At 39.9% G+C, this 12,989-nt stretch overlaps 1 protein-coding gene across 4 annotated transcripts in view; it reads right to left on the reverse strand.

The window, feature by feature from the left end:
• Positions 1-12,989, reverse strand: part of PCSK5 (proprotein convertase subtilisin/kexin type 5) — a 449,146-nt gene that overhangs the window by 243,185 nt on the left and 192,972 nt on the right. For all 4 annotated transcript variants that reach the window (XM_066367966.1, XM_066367965.1, XM_066367968.1 and 1 more), the window contains exon 9: positions 4,582-4,682. In XM_066367966.1, coding sequence (XP_066224063.1) covers positions 4,582-4,682 — 101 coding nt within the window. The remainder of the gene's footprint in view (positions 1-4,581; positions 4,683-12,989) is intronic.

Raw genomic sequence — 12,989 nt, forward strand, 5'->3', positions numbered from 1 at the left:
TGCCTAGAGGTGTGTGTGCATGTGTGTGTATACCACATAACATAACAGAGGCAGCTAATATTTAATAGGTACCAGGTATGTTTCTAGTACAGAATGACAGCTGCCACCCAAATTTGTTTGTTTTCTAAATTTAGATGAGGATATATTGGGCATTCTCAAAGCAAGGTATCCCTTTGACCCTCTGAGATATAAAATTTGAGGAAAAGTCTTTCGATCACTTAAAAACAAGGATTTGTAAAAGATTCTTTACATCACTAACTTCTTTCTAAGCCTAAATAATTTCAGAAGTTTCTACCCAGCTCACTCCCTTTTCTTTACCATTCACTGGGCAACATTTCATGATTGGTGAACATATACTGTTCAATTTTCCAATGGTAGACTATCTGCAATTAAAGGCAAAAAGGTTTCGTTGGTGAACTTAAACACTGAATATCCTTAGTTAATGCTGATAATTTAACATATAAAATACTTTACAAAAGTAGTTTTGTTTTGCTAATAGTTAAGAAACAGATCAGGAAAACTTTCAGTAAAACATAGTTTATAATTCTGAATGCTTATGCATCTCAGTTATTTCAACTTTATATTACAAATTATTTTGTATGAAACATCATTTGCTAACAATATGTTTCTTCCCACAGGTCTAGAGCACTGATACATATACTCGCATTGAGCTGCAATGTGCCTTATAAACATGACTTGACATTCTTCCAGCTTGCACACTAAAACTAGAAGTCATGTTTCACTACTTCCTTCATTGAAGGGAACAGCACCCAGACACTCACTTTATTTGAACTTTTTGAGTTATGCTATTAAAAAAAGACATCATTATCAAATGATAATTAGTTCCCTTATAATCACTGATTACATATTCCCTATTCATTCAGCTAAAAACCCAGAAAATTACCCCAAAGTCCACAAAATCCAAATCATTAAAACATTCCAAACCTCTGAACCAATATGTATGTGATAAGGGACCCGACACAGAAACAGTATTCTCCCCTTCTAAGATGACAGTATTTTCTCTTATTCTGAAATTGCTCACACTTTTTAGAAGGCTAAAGGAGTTTTCTATGCCCAGAAAACATCTTTGGGAGCAGGAAGAAATTGCCTAATTGACTAATGAGGCAAAGTTCATGATTAGACTGTCAGAGGCGGCTGTAGAGCTTAAAATGGCTTCAACCCAGGGAAAAAAAAGAAAAGAAGCGGGTATTTAGAGGAACTAAGAATCCTTCCAGTCATGGGAGTAGCACACTTTTACCCAAGTATCTGGGGTGTGTTACAATGGAGTTTGTTGCAACATGTGTCCTTACATACCCTGTAGGAAAAGGATGGCCTGGGAGTGCTAGTAGCTGTCACAGCAGAGGTAATTCATGACCAAACTTCTGTTGAGTTCAGATAAGAGATCTGGATACTTTAAACTTATCTGTTTCTATGTTTTGTATTTGGTTTTTTTTGTCTTAGGTTCCTAAGAAGGTTGTTTTGGAAAAGCTCCGACCTCTAGGGGAACAAGAAGAATGGCAGAGAGGTCGGTGGTTGCAATGCATCCTGGGTAGGAGCCACAGTCTATGATCCAGCAAATCTGTTGGTGGAGGCACACCCACCTGGGGATGCGAAGGCTGGGCGAAGCTGAGTTTCCCGAGTAAATACGGTAATCTAGTGATGTTAGGGGAAACGACGCCTTTCTCCTTGTCCAAAGGTAGCTGGGATACATGGTTTACTGGGGACTGGCAGCCTCTGTGTGCAGCTTTTCACCTGAACTCTCACCCTCATTCACTGACTCATGTGACCTGAGCAGGGGTGTACAAACGTTGGCCGAGTCCTGAGTCATAATTCTGCCCAGCTCTGGCTTTCTTTCCTCCCTCCTCACGAGAGCATACCCTGCAGATCAGGCTGTTCAACTCGTGAGAGTAAAAGGTTGGAGCTCAGAACACCAAGGTTCAAGTGTTGCTGGGAAGCACTAGTTTAAGAGATTTGCTAGGGCTGGGGGCTGGGTGAATAGGTAAGGCATCTTTGCCAGGATTATGCTTAGCTTCAGAATAACTGTAACCTTCGAACACTGTCTTGCCACAATTTCTTATTTCTATACCCTTTTCACTCCTGCCAGAGGCCCATTGCTTCCTGACCCCAGTGTAATATCAATGCCTGACCCATTCTTAGTTCTCTCACCGCTTCCCCTAACTCACAGCTTCACTTACAGGCAAAGACTGGCCTGCAGCACAAACCAATGGGGCTATGAGAGAAAGTTTATTGCTTCTCATTTTATCAGATGATTTGCCATGCACTTTGGCCCCACAATTGAAGTAGACTATTTAAGATCTTAAAATGCAGTACATTTTCCAGGTAAACTGTATCTTGAGACCTTCCTTCCAACCATCACAGTTTTGGCAAAAATCAATCTTAAAAAATAACTCAAAATGTAAGGGAAAGAAAACAGATGCAGCCTTTCAGTGTGTTCCCAGCCCCAGTATAATCTTCTCTGAGTGGGCTGTTTGAGGGAGTAGGATTTTTCATTTGAACTTAAAGAGTGGTTTTAATAATTACTAAATATATTAGTGCTGTAGTAATACCTCAAGTAACTGAGTATCACAGAGCCACAGTTTTGCTATGAGGTTGGCAAGTCTGAGAGTATATCCTTTGGGGGGGGGGGGGATGGGGAAGTGCAGGAAGCATTGCTGTTTGTTTTTTCTCCTTTCAATATTTTGTGGGCAGAAAATATTCTGGATGAACAATCTAGAATTTCAGAATGAAGATGATATATTTTCAAAGATCCAATTTACACTTACCCAGGTAAAAACACAAGCAAGACTTCTGCTGTCAGAACAGTCCAGTGACAAGTTGTAAAGTGAGAATTTAATAGGATAAGTGCCAGTTCCTTGCTAAACCAAACCTTTTAACACTTTCAAAAAGATAATATGTTGAAATGATCTAATATATATATATATTTTTTAAATTTTAATTTTTTATTTATTCATTTTAGAGAGGAGAGGGAGAGACAGAGAGAGAGAGAGGAGAGACAGAGAGAGACGAGGGGAGGAGCTGGAAGCATCAACTCCCATATGTGCCTTGACCAGGCAAGCCCAGGGTTTCGAACCGGCAACCTCAGCATTTCCAAGTGGACACTTTATCCACTGCGCCACCACAGGTCAGGCGAAATGATCTAATATTTAACCTTATCAGAAAAGAAAGAAATCCACACATTCACAGGAGTCAAATGATATGATGGTTGCTATAGTCTGGCCTCCCATAATTCATATGTTGAAAACTAACACCCAATGTGCTACTAGTAGGTAGGGCCTTTGGGAGGTAATTGGGTTATGAAGGTGGAGCTGTCATGAATGGGATTCGTTCCATTTAAATGTACCATTTAAATGTCACGAGGCCACCTGTGCACTAAGAATAAAATGTGCCTTTTCGCTGTAATACCTGAGTATAGTGATGATTCTTGTATTCTTTTCATGTCACCTGCTATTGTTCTACCTCACGGTACAACTAGATGAAAGAATCTTTCTGCTCCCCTCTCAGGGAGGGCTGCAAGGTTATTTTTGGAAAAACACTCACCTCATTACTTCAATTCCTTGTTGTTATGATTCTCTTGTAAGGAGGGCCTCAGCGTAGGCCCATGATCCCTTTTCTAATGTCCTGCACCAAATGTATTTAAAATTCAAACTTTTTTCAGATAACCTGTTTTTAGTATGTATTATCCAAACTTCCAATGCGGTCTGAGCTAGCACCTCATAATCGAATACATTAATATTTCTGCAGTGAAATATAGGCATTTTCATAATAAATAAAGACGGTCAGTAGCCTCAAGTCAAATCAAGACAAGCTTTGCCATTAAATGAGTTTTGGTGTTAATTCTGCAAAAGAACTTTCAGTTTTCTAGGCATTTGAATTTTGAAATTGGGAGTAAAAGAGTGTAGAGTTATATTAGGTTTTCTAAGAGTTCAGGCAAATTGATCTATTAGTGGTGCTTAAAGAAAGAAGAGATGGGATGCATTGCCAATAACCTAGAGGGACCTTTCAAAGGGATCTTTAGACACAGAATTTGACTACAGTAAACATGATTTAAGATAAGTGGATGGGTTGTCCTTGTTTCTGGACTCTTGTCATATAACCTTGAAATAGTCCCATAGAATGAGTCAGTGACAGCACTGTTGTCATGGAATCTGAGCTGCCTCACTGTTCTTCAGGGAAAGGGCCCAGAAGTGGGCAGACCTGCCCACTCTGAGACTCACAGGAACATTCCCAGACTAGAATGAAAACCTCAACAAGGCAAGAGTATTGGAGCCAATTGGCATGCTTGCACATGACTCCATGATAAAGTAATGACACAATTTGATTTTTTTAGGGAATATAAAAACTACCCCCCCCCCAACAAAAACACAAAACCCAAAGTTGCCTTTTTCCTCAATATAGGAAAACATTTTTCTCTAAAGCCCTAATCTTTAGTAGTTTAAAAACTGGGACTGGGAAGATTAAATTCTGGGTTGTTGTGCTGGGGATTATATGCTAGGGAAAGGGTAAACTGTCTTTTAGGTTTGGGGTTGTCACCAGTGGAGACATATGGAGGTAAAGGCTTACTTGGCTTCCAGGGCCAGTGCAATGATGCCCGCAGCCATGGGGGCCGAGGCAGATGTCCCAGTGTGGTTGTCCGTGCACCGCTGCCTCAGATCCGTAGTGATCTAGAAGACAGAAGTGAAAAATTTTAGGTCTCTGGGGTCAATGTGAATCACATGGAAGTAGAAAGAAATTTACTCATAAAAGTGGAATGGAGGGGTGTTGAAATAGCTGTTCTAAATTCCTTGTTTCTGCACTCCTATGACCATATCACTTCCAGAGAATTGCCTGTATAAATCAACTTTGTAAATCAACTTTGAAAAGGGAAGGGCTTGGAAACTGGACTCTGCTTCTGTTAAAAGCAGGGTCAGGATTAGGGCAGCCTTTGGCCAGAAACAGAAAGGTTGGGCAAGTTTCTCCTTATGTTTCATGCACTAGACACCCCATTGGTCTCACCCTAGTCCCGGCTCTAGTTAAAGCTCAAGTTCTTTCATTACCCCCAACATTTTAAATAATCCAGACATGTTAAACCAGCAACCAAACACTGAGTTAGGCACTGGCAGCATAAGGAATAAAACCACACAGCCTGGTCCCTTGCTCTCCTAGAACTACCTATTTTGTTGGAGGAACCTCAGGTTTTAAGCAAAAGGTACATTCTGGCATAGAACAAACATTTGCTTATGGACTATATGGAATTCATGGAAATGTTACATGGAAGAACCAAGAATTTCTCAAAGATTTAACACAAATACTAAAAACCAGGTCCAAACAGTGAGCTGGTTATGAAATTACAGCACTAAGTGCATGTTTGCACACTACAGAAGGAAATTAGCTATTTCTACATTTTCTTTAATCAAAATATAAGAACTCAATTGTTTTTTCTTGTGGTTTGAATCCAGTTGCTGTGGCTCAGTAACATTCCCATGGGTGGTGCTTCTCAACCTCTGTTTCAGAAACATTTCAATGAGGTAAAAAACTACATTCAGAAACATCTCAATGACCAGTGGTGGCACAGTGGGTAGAGCACTGACCTGGGGCACTGAGGTCCTCGGTTAGAAACCTTGAGGTCCCTGGGTTGAGCATGTGCCCTTCTGGCTTAAGCTCAGGCTCACTAGCCTGAGCATGGAATCATTGATATAATCCCATGGTTGCTGGCTTAATCAAGTGGTCACTGGCTCTGCTGGAGCCCCCTGGTCAAGGCACGTATGAGAAGCAATCAATGAACAACTAAAGTGATGCAACTATGAGTTTATGCTTCTCATCTCTCTCCCTTCCAGGCTCTCCTTCTCTCCCTCTCTCTCTCTCACTAAAAAACAAAACTACATTCAGATTCTTCTTAACTAGAGAAACTAAACACTAAGTCAAGCATGGCCAACATACGGCCCGCGTAATGAGTTTATGTGTCCTGTGATTAAATTTTTAATATTCTCCGCTACTTTAAAATCTCAGCTTCTCAGAAGTGGAAGCATCTTTGATTATTGGAAATCGAGATATTTAAGAAGATAGTGATACGTGGAAAAAAATTTCGCGTGTGACTAATCCAGGGTTAACTTCCAATAATTGGTCAAATGGATTCATGATACTTTTTTTTTTTAGAAAAAATTCCATTATAAAGATTTACAACTTTTGTACTCGTCTGTACTTGATATGAACTGTTTGACGTTTAGCGGCGATGTGAAACCCACAGTCTTTGAGGCGGAGTTTGCCAGTGCGCACCCAAGGTCAAACAATTAGTTATTTTTGTGGTCAAGTATGCTGAATCAAGTGGCATTGTAGCATAGAAATAGATGCAGTTGATAATTGAAAACATTTCCAGGCTGTTTTTAAAACGAAATAATTGTTTTACTTGCGATATAACCCCTTCAAGCTCATTCTATTAATTAAATACTGTTTTGATTGATTGCAATACAGTTTGGATATTTATATGGTATGTAATTATATTTTTATTAAAATATATTTTTATTAAAATATTATTGTATATTAAAATTTTTTCCACTCACATTTATTCATAAACAAATTACATAATAAAATTTTGTTTACTTAAATGAATCATTTTTGTATCTAACATTTTTTAATTTTAATATTTCATCCGGCCCGTGAAAAAAGTTTTCTTTCTAATCTGGCCCGGGGCAAAAACTGTTGGCCATGCCTGCACTAAGTGATAAGATTTTGCAAACCATTGTCATATCTAAAATTTTTTAAATCCCTTCTTCCTGTGAAGCATTCATTTTTGCGTCCTTGGGACAGATGTAAATCCTATTGGAATGTACAAGGCTGGTAGACTCATAGCAGTTACTGGAGACATCAATAAAGCATTCTTCTGCATCAAGACAAATATATTCCCCATATTTTACAGGTAAAAAAAAACTGAAGTGGGCCCTGGCTGATTGGCTCAGCAGTAGAGGTATCAGCCTAATGTGTGGAAGTCCCGGGTTCAATTCCCAGCCAGGGCACACAGGAGAAGTGCCCATCTGCTTCTTCACCCTTCCCCATTTCCTTTCTCTCTGTCTCTCTCTTTTCCCCTCCCGCAGCCAAGGCTTCATTGGAGCAAAGTTGGCCCGGGCGCTGAGGATGGCTCCATGGCCTCCGCCTCAGGTGCTAGAATGGCTCCAACTGCAACAGAGAAACACTCCAGATTTGCAGAGCATTGCCCCCTGGTGGGCATGCCAAGTGGATCCCGGTCGGGCGCATGTAGAAGTCTGACTGCCTCCCAGCTTCTCACTACGGAAAAATACAAAAACAAAACAAAACAAAACAAAAAACTGAAGTGAAGGTCATCAGAAAGGTGTAGGAGGACAGAGGCAGCTGAAAAGGAAGTCCTGTATTTCTAAGGTTCCCCCTTTAAGAAGAGTATGAAGATCAGGTGATGTGGCAAGAAATTTGATCCTCACAGGAAGAAAGAGCTGCATCACTCCTTAGAAATAAACCCTCCCCTAAAAATTTCCTCAGTGTCACATGAGGAGGTCCGAGTGGATTCTAATTATTTGTCATGAATCTAGATTGACATACTGATGGATTGAGCATTACAAGAGGCCATCAGTTCTCACTGTCTTTCCTTTGTTCCTGTGATACCTCTACTGTTACCAGATCATCCATACCAGATAGACACCAAAACACAAGAAATGGGAGAAGAAACAAAAATACACAGGACCACACAGATATGGTCATGGGAGAGAGGAGACAAGCCATGAACTTTTTTCTTAAATAACTGAACGGTGTGCAGGAGCCCTGACAGTGTGCTTGGCAGGCAAGGAAGGTTGTTTCTTGATTAATGGACTTTACTAGACATTCTCTGAACCAACACATTGGAGGCTTGCAAGATGTCTGGGTAAATAGAGTCCTACATTCAAAAACTTTCTCTATTTTTAATTGCTGACTTTGAAAAGGTATTTCTCATTTTTCAAATAGTGGTAAAGATCATGTTACACAAATCTACCCTCTGAACAACTTTTAGGTGCACAATACAGTTTGTTAACTATATGCACACTGCCATTCAACAGATCTCCAGAACTTTTCATACTGCATGACTGAAACTCTGTCCATCGAGTAACTCCCCATTCTCTCCTCTCCCCAGACCATGGCAACAACCATTCTACTTTCTGCTTTTATGAGTTTGACTTGTATTAGAGGAATTAAACAGCATTCGTATTTTTTGTGACTGGCTTATTTCACTCAAAATTATGCCCTCAAGGTTCATCCATGTTGCAGTCTTTCTTTTTGGGCTACATAATATTCCATTGGATGTATATACCAAATTTTATTCATTCATCTGTTGACAGACACTAAGGTTGCTTCCACTTCTAGGCTATTGGGAATAACACTGCATTGAACATGGGTGTGCAAATATCTCTTCAAGATTCTGTTTTCAGTTCTTTTGGATATAAACCCAGAAGTGGGACTGCTGGACCACTAAAAAGGTATTTATATTTCATTTGAAATTATGAGTAAATTTGTAGCCTTATTTTCTAAAGGCCTGATCTCTAAATCACTGCATAAATAGCCCAGAAGCAGCCTGTTTCCATGTTTTCAGATACGCTATTGTTGAGAGATGGCCTTGCCACATTCTTCCCATTTTACCTCACTCTCATGGCCGCATTCCTTTGCCAGGTTTTATTTTTTCAATGACTTGTGCCTGGATTCAAGATTTTTCATGATGTCTTCCCACTTGGCTCACTTTGCTTATTCTTCAGCTGCACCAGACACTTTCAATGCACAGAAACCAATCCAGAATAAACACTCCAAGTGTGCGTAGCACTTTGGAGTCTAATAAATAACCATCTCTTGCCAACCACAAATATGAACAATAAAAAGTTAAGGATGTCAAGTTTGCAATAGGCATTTGCCTTATCTATATATAGACACCAGGTATAGATGCTTATATATTATACATATAAGAGACTTGAACCAAAAGCTACCCAGTGCTTAAAAAACCCAATTTAGTGGTAAATCCTATTAATATAGGCAAGTCTGCAGAATTCCAAATCAGTATTGTGCTTTTCTTTCTTCCCAACCACTTTAACTAAATGAAACTTGAGTAGTGATCTGAGGTGGAAAGGGTTGGAACAGGAAGGTGATGGAAAGGGAGAAGGTTGAAAAAAAAACGGAGAGAAAAGAAACAAAAATATCCTCATTCCTTTCTCATTCTGCTTGAAGTGGAAATTCCAGCTGGGTCATTTCAAGAAGAAGTTACTTCCAGTGGTAAAGATATTTAGGTGTAAATTACCAGAAAGATCTAAAGCAGGGTTTTTCATCATTAAGAGATGCCACGGTATCAGAGAATTTTTATGTCTATCTTTAGAAAGAAAAGGCAAAGACCACCAAGGAGCAGCAATCTTGAAGAAAAATGATGTTCCGAAAACTGGAACCACATGGGGTAACCCCATTAATCATAAAGCGTGCATACGAGATGTGACGCTGTAATTTAAAGGGAAAGTTGCTCTCAGTCCACATCATGGGGCAGGAGGTCCAGGGAGTTTGTATGCAAAAACGGAATAAAGCACTTTAAGTTTAGATTCCATTTTTTAAAAATGTCTTGGAATCTGGTTTCAAGCCCAGTGGCGCATCTTGCATGCTCCAAATTCCCTCAATTCACTACCCAAATCAGAAACAGAATTTTCCTTCTCAGATTGCTCAAGAAAATATCATTTCTGTTCATCAGAGTGAAGAAAACAGGAGATGACACTAGGCCCCAAGCCAGATCAAAGCTGTCCTGATCAGCAAATTAGATTTTCAGCCTGTCCCAGGATGAGTAGCAGATGGTTTTTTCTGGACTCCACAAAGTTAAGGATGTCATCTTTCTATGGTGAGAAGGGGTGGGTATTATTCAGGTCCAGTCTGGCTTCCTCTGAGAAGAACCATCACTTTTTATCATCCTAAGCTCTTATTTCCTAATATTTCATATTTCATTACATGAGCTGATTGAATCTTTTATTCTAGCCTGTTGATGTAATTCTCCTGGGAAACTCCGTTCAGACTGACTTTGGCCATCAGCGACAAGCCTTTACAGCAACCCTCCAGTTCAGAGTTTTTGTCCCCCTGATATCTTGTCATCTGCTTTCTTTTGAAGGTGCCATATTGTCTCATAGCTGTTAAAAGAGCAACTCAACTGATAGTTTTAAAACATGAAATGATTCTACTGTCTGCTAGGTTGAATTTGTCTCCGGTGTTGATTTTCATTTGAATTAGAAATGTGCCCAAAACACTGTTTCAGACACAGCTATGAGCGATAAGGAGAGAAATAAAATCTTAAATGTGGCAATGAATAAGAAAAGAAGCTGATTTATTAAAGCACAGCAAAATAAAGAGGAACTGAGGACCAATTAATGCTTTCTGTGTTCAGTGAAGTCACAAAAACTGGTGTAAAATTCAATCATTACTGACAAGCCTACACAAAATTCTACTCCCATGTTGCTATGAGAAGCTATAAATGTGAAGTGCAAGAGTAAGGGTTTGCTTACAAATGTGGGATTGCTACCACTGAAGAGAGATGCCACATTCTATCATTTTTGCATCTCTGTAATGTCCGCTCAGTGCCTGGCACGGAGCAGAGGCAGTATTGGCTAAGTTGGATTGCTTAAGTCAAGCTCCTTGTACTTCTTCTGTTCTATACTTTAAACTCTCCCACTTATTAAGAAAGACTTCAAGGTCACTTCTTTATCAACTCTCCTAACAGAACTCACATAAACTTAAAAGCAGCTTACAAAAATTATGCATGTATATGTATACATACTACCGAGGGGCTGAATAAAGCAGAGCAATGCTTCTCGGTCTATTGCTGCCGTCAGCTGCCTTGCTCTAAAGCTACCACCATGAGCAGCTTGCAGTGAGCGAAGCAGCATGCGATACAATAGGTGTGCATGTATGTGTGTGCTTGTGTGTGTATATAAAATTACATTTAATCCCGCAAGAATGCTCTAAGGAAGATACAGTATTTATTAACATGGGAAATAGAGGCTTGGAGAGACTAACTTGCCCAAGCTCGCACATCTACAGAAGAGCTGGTAAGTGGTGAAGTCGTATCCTGACATGGCACAAAAGAAAAAGCTGAGTAACAGTGTGGTCACCTGTGAGAGTAAGGGTGATAGTTCCTGGTCACCACAAGCAATACTGGTGGCACTTGGGATCCAGCCCAAGTCAACAAGTGGGCATAGTGTTTCTCCTTTGGGCCACAATCAAAATTGGAACTTTTCAGGAACAAACTTTCCTTTTCCTTTTTTTTTTTTTTTTTTAAACATTCTCAAGAGAATATGTATCAAACTTTCCAAACAAACTAAACACATCTGGATCTGTTAGTCTTTTACACACAGAAAGTAAGGACATTTACCGAATCAAAAAGGGAGACGGCGAGAGGATAGAGAGTAATTAATGGCTGTGTTTGATTAATGAATTGAGTAGTGGGGGCTGGTGGGGGGGGGCGCTGTTTCAGCGAAGGGAAATGTGTAGCTGCTGAGGAATAGTAAAAGCGTAAGATAATTCCTCCACATGGAATCGGCAGTGAGGGCCAACCCTGAGATACCCCAGGCAGCAAGTTTGTTTTGAACCCAAACGAATAAAATGACATCAGGAGAGGGTTGCGCAGAGCATGTATTCTCTCAACCTTGGCTCACAGAACCCATCCCAGGAGGAATGCCATGGCCCCTGAATTCCAGCCACTGAGCCAGATTACTAGAGGAAAAAAAATAATTAAAAATAAAAAAAGGCAAAGGCTCAACTGTTCCCAAAGGGAAGAGATAATTAATGATGAGAGTGATGGGGAAGAGAGGGGAGCTTTATCTCCAAAACAGAACTTGGCACGGACTTAGGGATTTCGTCAAGGGTTCTAGGCTGGTTCTTTAATGGTCTTTGACACTAAGAAAGGTAGTACGTACAGCTTGATCATGTAGCAAGATAGGAAATTGACCCCAGGAGATTTTCTACGTTAAATATATTGTCAAATACCCTTTGCCTCTCACCAACCTATCAGTAGGAGTTTCTCTTCAAGAAACAGAACACCTGTCTATTTTTCTGTGACTTTATAAAAACTCCTGAAGCTCCCATCCTTCCAATGTCTGAGAAATCATTTATACCTGATTACTTATTAAGCTCAGGCTCCAGGAAGGAAGAAAACAAAGCCTTCAACCTCAAGTGGTTCCCAATCTAGCGTGAAAAAAAGTCAATATGAAATTAATTATATAATCTCAAGTTAAGTAGCTCTGAGGATACGAGAGAGAAATTTGAATGGGCTCAGAGTAGAGTATGGTAGAGAGAAGAGCTATTCTAGGGAAGGTGAGGAAGCATAGCCTCTCTGAGAGGAGATTTGAGAACAGACATAATAAATGAAGTGGTTTCTGCCCTACCAGACATCACCTCTCCCAGGACAGAGTCCTGATCTGAATGTCACACAAAAGGCATAGGCTTGGGAAGTTTGGTGCTGACACTAAGCCACAGGAACTAGCAACTCAGATTTGCAGAATTTTAGGTTTCTATAAGTAGACAGATTGTCTGAGTGGATTATGGAAAAGGCTATTGGCATGAAATTCAAAATAAGTGAGACAAGTTGTAAAAATTAATGGACACATATATTCCAAATACTTTTTTTTTTAAATCATCATGGAAAGAACCCAAGGGGGGGGGCCTGCAGCAGCAGTGACATTTTTCATATAGCCCCACATTGGATATCCCCGAAAATCTCCAGGGAAAGATAGCACAGTGATTACAAGATGGGTTTGGAGGTATCTATCTGACTTTGGCTGGAATCTGGACTCTACCACTTACTAGTTGTGTTCCTCTTAACCTTTCCAGCTTTAGTGTTCTCATCTGTATAGTAGGAACCACATCTGATCTTCCTGAGTGAGATTCTAAGGACACAATGAGCCAATGCATTCGATGGACATAGTGCATGGCCAAGCACACATTAGAAGGGCAAAAATCTTATATTTAGCACATGCCAATAT

Source organism: Saccopteryx leptura, chromosome 2, assembly GCF_036850995.1.
Source record: "Saccopteryx leptura isolate mSacLep1 chromosome 2, mSacLep1_pri_phased_curated, whole genome shotgun sequence".
In the NCBI taxonomy this organism is placed as follows: domain Eukaryota; kingdom Metazoa; phylum Chordata; class Mammalia; order Chiroptera; family Emballonuridae; genus Saccopteryx; species Saccopteryx leptura.